Source organism: Coffea arabica, chromosome 4e, assembly GCF_036785885.1.
Source record: "Coffea arabica cultivar ET-39 chromosome 4e, Coffea Arabica ET-39 HiFi, whole genome shotgun sequence".
NCBI lineage: Eukaryota > Viridiplantae > Streptophyta > Magnoliopsida > Gentianales > Rubiaceae > Coffea > Coffea arabica.
In genome coordinates this window covers 9207589-9213970 of record NC_092317.1, presented here as the reverse complement: position 1 = coordinate 9213970, position 6382 = coordinate 9207589, and the positions used below count along the sequence as shown (strand labels likewise).

The 6382-nt window shown below is 35.9% G+C and overlaps 1 protein-coding gene across 1 annotated transcript; it reads right to left on the bottom strand.

The window, feature by feature from the left end:
* Positions 1–280: 280 nt before the first annotated feature.
* LOC113742340 (probable pectate lyase 18) lies at positions 281–3295 on the bottom strand. The gene is made up of 4 exons (XM_027270167.2): positions 2810–3295; positions 1877–2626; positions 1621–1759; positions 281–944 (listed from the first exon to the last, which is right to left on the bottom strand). Exons 1-4 carry the CDS (start codon positions 2923–2925, stop codon positions 723–725), a joined length of 1227 nt encoding a protein of 408 aa, XP_027125968.1. The 5' UTR covers positions 2926–3295; the 3' UTR covers positions 281–722.
* Between the last annotated feature and the right edge of the window lie 3087 nt (positions 3296–6382).

Genomic DNA, 6382 nt, shown 5'->3' with positions numbered 1-6382 from the left:
TGTCATTGTCCACGACATCTGTAAATCTATCTTTTTCTAAGTCAAATTTGAAGTGGATTAAACGAAATCCCATGTTTGAGTAGTTAGTTGCTCAGGATATTAGACAGCCCTATTGGATTTCTCTTTCAAATGATGAAAAAGTTTGGAGTATATCACACATTGGACTGCCTTAGCCCTTAGGGAATGCATTCTCAATGTGATTGTTTTCAGAGAGAGAGAGAGAGAGACAGAGTATACAAATGGATATATTTATGAGAGAGAGAGAGAGAGAGAGCATATATATATAAATGGATATATTTATTCCTTTAGTATATCAACACATCTGCACTTGCTTTCTCTGGTACCGATACAGGAAGTCCCAAGTGTCCAACAGCAACTCCCAGTGGTTCAGAGAGTAACAGGCCGAGGTTGTATTCTACAATCAAGTCAAAAAGGTACAAAAGGACACAAATGGGAAAAAGAAAAAGAATGCAAAAGTTTAAAAAAGGGAAATATTTAGAGGGAAGAAAAGCCAAGAAAGCAATTCCTAGCACTATAATCCAGACTTGCTGGAGCATCTCCTTTGACTGCCCTCTCAGCTATTTTCTTCATTTCCTAATTTCTTGACTTGTAGTAAACCTCAAGAAATCCTAAATAAATACTACTATAAGAGCTCAACCAAACCAAAACCAAAATATAATTAAGTAAGAATCCAATCTTGATGCATGAGCCACATTTAATAATCAGCAGCTGGAGCCCTTTCTGCAGCCCAGCACACCAGCACCCGAGGTGAGGGCACTCACAAGTGTAGATGGCCTGGCGCTCAAGCTTGATGCCCTTGCATAGCTTGATGAAGCACTAGCTCCAGCTTGTGTGAAAAATGCACCATTAAGCATTAGGTCTCCTTCTGATCTCCAATTCCAACTCTTCCACTCACTCTCCGGTGCATCCTCATATTTAGTCACCTGTTCATAATAATGCAACAATTGCTAGTAAGAATTTTGTGAATATGCCACTTAGAAAAGTAAGACGAGACCGTTACATTTATATACTGTCTCGATTTGACGTATTTTTAATAATAATAATGAAGAACTAACGCTTAAACTCCATCCATTTTGATGCATACTAACAAAGTAAGTACTCGTTAGAGAAATCCGTATCTCCAAGTTAAACTACCATAAGTATTTCGGTTACGTTGATCTAATCATGGATTGGTTTGTCGGCCCTTTACGAGTCCCCTGTGGCTGCACTTGATTGAGGAAAAGGGAAAAGCTACAAGAAAAAGTACAATTCTAGAAGTTTTGGAGGAGAAAATAGTTATTTTAGTTAATGCCTTGCATGTGCTGATCCCGTGGTGATGCTTGACCCTAATGTTCAATGATGTTAACTTTTGAAAACGAAGTAAGAGTGTTGAAACGTGATTGCACAAAGACTTTATCAATCAATAAATTGAAATGAAAAAGTACAATAAAACTAGTTTTCCAACACTTGGCAAACCTTTCACACGTACTTTATATATGTTTGTTCTATATCTAGCTCTTTTATTTGTTCCTTTTTTTTCCAAAAAAAAAAAAAACAAAATCTAAAAGCATTTGTAAATGAACCTAGATAATATATTAATAAGTTTAATGAATTATATACCTCTTTATTGAACCTGTCATCAGGGGCAAGAAATCTGTTTCCTTGGCTGTTGATTGTAGGTGATGCACTCCCTCCAATAGCATACATTTCCCAGTGAGTGTAGTCATTATTTACAACATGAAAGTAGCCATGCCTGCACCTGCAAGAACCAACCAAGAAACAATAAGCAAATTGGATTCAAAAAAAGTCTCTTTTTTTTTTTTAATCTTTTTCAAAAAGAAAATGATTTCAGGCTTCTGACTTCTTGTTAATTTACCTAGGCATTCTTTGAACAAGCCCTTCTCCAAAGTGATTAAAGGCAATAGTGACTTGCATATTCTTGTCTTCCTCATAAGTATCACTTGCTCCCAGGAGCATAACTTTATCATGGTGGGTAAAAAAATTGTTGGATATTGTTATAGCTGTTGACCCTTGAATTGCATCAACCAAGCCATCTCTGCAGTTGGACAGGGAGCAATGGTCCACCCAAACATGGCTTCCACCAAAAATACTCACCCCATCACCGTCCGATAAGGTCCTCCACCCATAGTGCGACGGGGAGCTCCTCACATTAGCATTCCCTCCTTGCTTACAATCATGAATATTTATCCCATGGATAATAATATTTGTCACATACTGTATAGTGATGCATGGACCACCGGCAATGTGCACGCTGGCTCCCCTACCATCAATTGTCTTGAACGAGTTCATGATCAATTCTTCCTTCAATTGAATCACCATGTCACGAGCAAATATGATCCACAATGGCTCAGCCTGGATGACTGCATAGCGAAGGGTCCCTGGCTTGGGGGTCACCGGATCGTCGTCGCCAGAATCCGTCACCACGTAAATTCGCCCATCCCTTCCACCAACAGCATTCTTGCCGAACCCAATGCCGCAATCCGCCAGCCTCTGCCGGTTTTGCTCCCAATCGGGCTGGCACCTCCAGCAATCGTCGATCGGATTCCCGGTGCCGCATGAAAGATACCCCAATTTTCTCCTAGCCCTTGTGGCATTAGCAATGCTCCTGCATTCAAGAAAATGTTGCACATATATATTATATATATACATAAAAAAAGACCAGTAACATCTAAACGTTTGAACTAGCTAGTACCAGTGTATGTATGGCCTTAGTGGAACACATAGTACACGCACTAGAATATATATATATATATATATATATATATATGTATGTATGTATGTAATGTACCTTTGTACTTCTTGTGCAACTAATTCAGGGTCTCGTACAGGGGAAGCGGAGGCAATGAGGGATAAGACCAGGAAACAGAAGAGGAGGAAAATGAGGGAGAATGAAGGGAACGCCATTGTGTCTCTGTTTCTTGGTGGAAGGTCTAGTGGGGTTTTTGGAAAGCTGGGGAGAAACAGAGAAGCTGAGGGGGGGTTTTAAAGGGAGAAAAGCCGGGTAAAATGGCGTGATTAAACTAAACATGTGGGGTCTTAAGGCTCCATTGTGATTACTAATTTTACGGAGATTCGACTGTGGTAGTTTTGGCCGTTAAGCAAGACAGCTGATTATTGTTGAAATTTGCCCCTCAAATTGAATCATTTTCTACTCTCTCACATTCTCTTTCTCGAGCCATAACCCCACTTGAAAAAGGACTCGAAGAAGAAGTCTTGAATCATATATTATTATTACCTCTCTCTCTCTCTCTCCTAGCATGCACAGCTACTCTATGAGAAGATTGAGAGCTCTCACTTTTGTAGTCTTTTAAGTACTAGTAGTATATTTCGCGGCTGTCACCTTCGACTGGCTTCCTTCGACAGGTTTTCCGTCTATTCTCCCGCCCCTTAGACTAAACTAGAATAGATTATACAATTGTAACGGTTATCGTTGCGACAAAAAAAAAGTACTATTGGATTTTGGATGAGAGATCAATTACTAGCTTTAATTGTCTTGAATGTTCTCTTGATGATGAGGGAAGACAAGAAAGATAATTAGGTGAAGGAATATTTGAGTTGGTTAATATTTAATCTGGTTTTAAACCTTAATTATTATTGGATAGCATGTTATCTCTAATCCATAGCAACAATTCTAGTTAATGTGAGGGATTTGCAATAAAAGTTAAGCTCTATTAATTTAGCTTAGTTTTCCATTGTTTATTTTATTAGCTCTGAATTTGTGCTGATGTTTCTCTGTTCCTAACATGACTTCTCATATGGGTTTTCCAAATGGTCATCCTATTTAATACAGCATGAAAATCATCAGCTAAGAACATTTTGGTGGATGTACATATTTAATGCAGAGCTATAAATATTTTTGTTTTCTTTAAATAGATACTTTTTTTTTGTAGCAAGAAATTTGCGACCAAAACTTCCGTGAGCTGTTTGACCATTGCTAATTTTAGTTTGAATATGATAACTGATTCACACATCAAAAATTGAATACAGCACTTCCAGCCAAACATGGCTTCTTTCTGGTGCCAAAAGTGCAAGTCCAAGTACATAACGATGCATAAAGCAACAAGATTCATTCAAATCAACAATTAATGCACAAGAAACACTTTGGCATTTTATTCTTCCTCCTCAACAGGCGGGAAGGAAAAGGGTTATGGTAGCAATGAAATTACCAAACGAACAAAAGAGAAAATTTAATTGATTGTGTTATTTTCGAAGACAGATGAAAAGGATGTTAGAGTTGAAATAGGCCATCTGCATGACCAATTTGGAATATTCATATTGAGCTACATGAAAACTACTATTTGACAAGAAAAGCCTTTGTCCTATATCTTGACGTGCAAATGGAACAGAAGCATTCATTAGAATTCAACAAGAAAAAAGGCTGATCCAACTAATTTACCCTGCAATTAAACAAGAATGGGACTATTAGGTATGCTAATTACAGATGATAAGCACCGACACATGCAATAATCCCATTGCTAGCAAGTTTTGACATAATTTGCTTTTCATGTCGTTGTTAGTATCCAGTTAGGTGGGCACTCATTTTGCTTTCACATGTCACCTTCTTTCTTTTCGATTAATCAAATCTAGCCTTGAAGGGCTGTTTAGTGCGTTATGATCGTTGTTTTTTCTGTTAGCATTTGCCCTTTGTTAAATGTTATTTATTGTTTTCTTCTACTTTATAAAGTAGTTGCAAAGTTAAAGTTAGCCAATTTATTTGAATGAAATTGCACTTTCATCCCCTAAAATTCATGTATATGTTAGTTTAAGCTCCTACATATTCACCTTAATCTCCTGTGATTCTCTTTCAATATTGATACTACCCCACAAAAAAAAAGTACAAATATACGAGTAAATTTCGTTTAGCATCGACACGCATAGAGAGGGGGAAGGAGAGAAAGAAGAGGACCAGTAAGAACCGTCGATGTAATGACAAACTAAACATGAAACTATTGCAATTATTATGAAAACTCACAATTTGTATTAATTAATGGCATTAGTACTAGAGCAAGTGGGATCAATTATAGTGATAAAGAAATCAACCGGCCAACTCTATTAACGTTTATAGTAATTGTAAATAAAGGGCAGCACAATAAAAGCTTATGGATTTCATGGGACGCTTGGCAACAAGTGCAACAGAACACCATTTATTTATATGAATAAATAACAGATTACTTAATAAAGAAAAGCATTGATATACTATCCATCGAGACTTGGTTTTACTTTAATTTATAGAGTTGTACATATTTCCATCAAGACTTGATAGTATTTATCAACGTGCACGTAAGTGTTATGTTGAACTAACTCTACATATTTCCTGCCTTTTTGTGACTTACGTGCACGTTAGTTTAGTTAGTTCTAATTCGAAATCGGATTTTTTTTTATTGTTCTTTCTAAGTGATAATCTGCTAATTGTTTTGATTTTGACTGCAAAAACAAATCAACATCCTATAAGTCCACATAAACTACTTTTATTAATTTTCATTTTCTTTAGGTTGTGTTTGGATTGCATTTTTCGTCATTTTTAATGGAAAAATTACTGTAGCGATTTGATATATGTGAGGGAAAAAGGTGATAGGGAAATGTGATCACGGAAAACGACAATATTTTTCGACGGAAACAAGCAATCCAAACTAGTTTGCCTTGAAAGACATGCTTTGTTCTTTATCAATTATAGAATCTAATTGTTGCTTACACATTGCAACAAATTTCTATGTATGACTAATTACTTCGCTAAAAACAGCTGATATTTAGTCACTTTGTGGAACACTAGATTGAAAAAGAGAAGATAATGCACCTACCAAAAAAAAGAAAAAGAGAGAGAGAGAAGGGAAGATGATGTGTACAAAGTACTTTTTGGAATTTTTTACATATTAACATTTTTTATACTGAGAGTGTAACTATTTTTTCACACTAACAATTATGAAAGCATGACACGCGTGTATGATTTAAATTTCAAATTTGAATTCATGTTATCTAGCATAATCTAATCCCCAAAATGCAAAAAAAAAAAAAAAAAAATTATAAACTGACAATGTTTAAAAAAGGGTTATTATCACTTTACCCCCTTAACGTTCAGTGCCACTATCAATTTTCCGTTTAACGTTACATTTTAGTCACTTTATTTTCAAGACTAACGGTCAAATTTAACAGAGTTTGTTAATTAAAGTGAAAAGACTTGTTTAACCCTTAAAAATATTGTCACTTTATCCCCATAACTATAGTCTCATTATCAATTTACTCCCTAGAGTTATTTTTTGGGCAATTTACCAACTTAGCAAGTTAAAATACTTTAGAAGAAAGTAACATCCTTTTGTATAATAAAAATAATAAAAAATTTAGAGTGACTCTTCTCCTTTTTAGT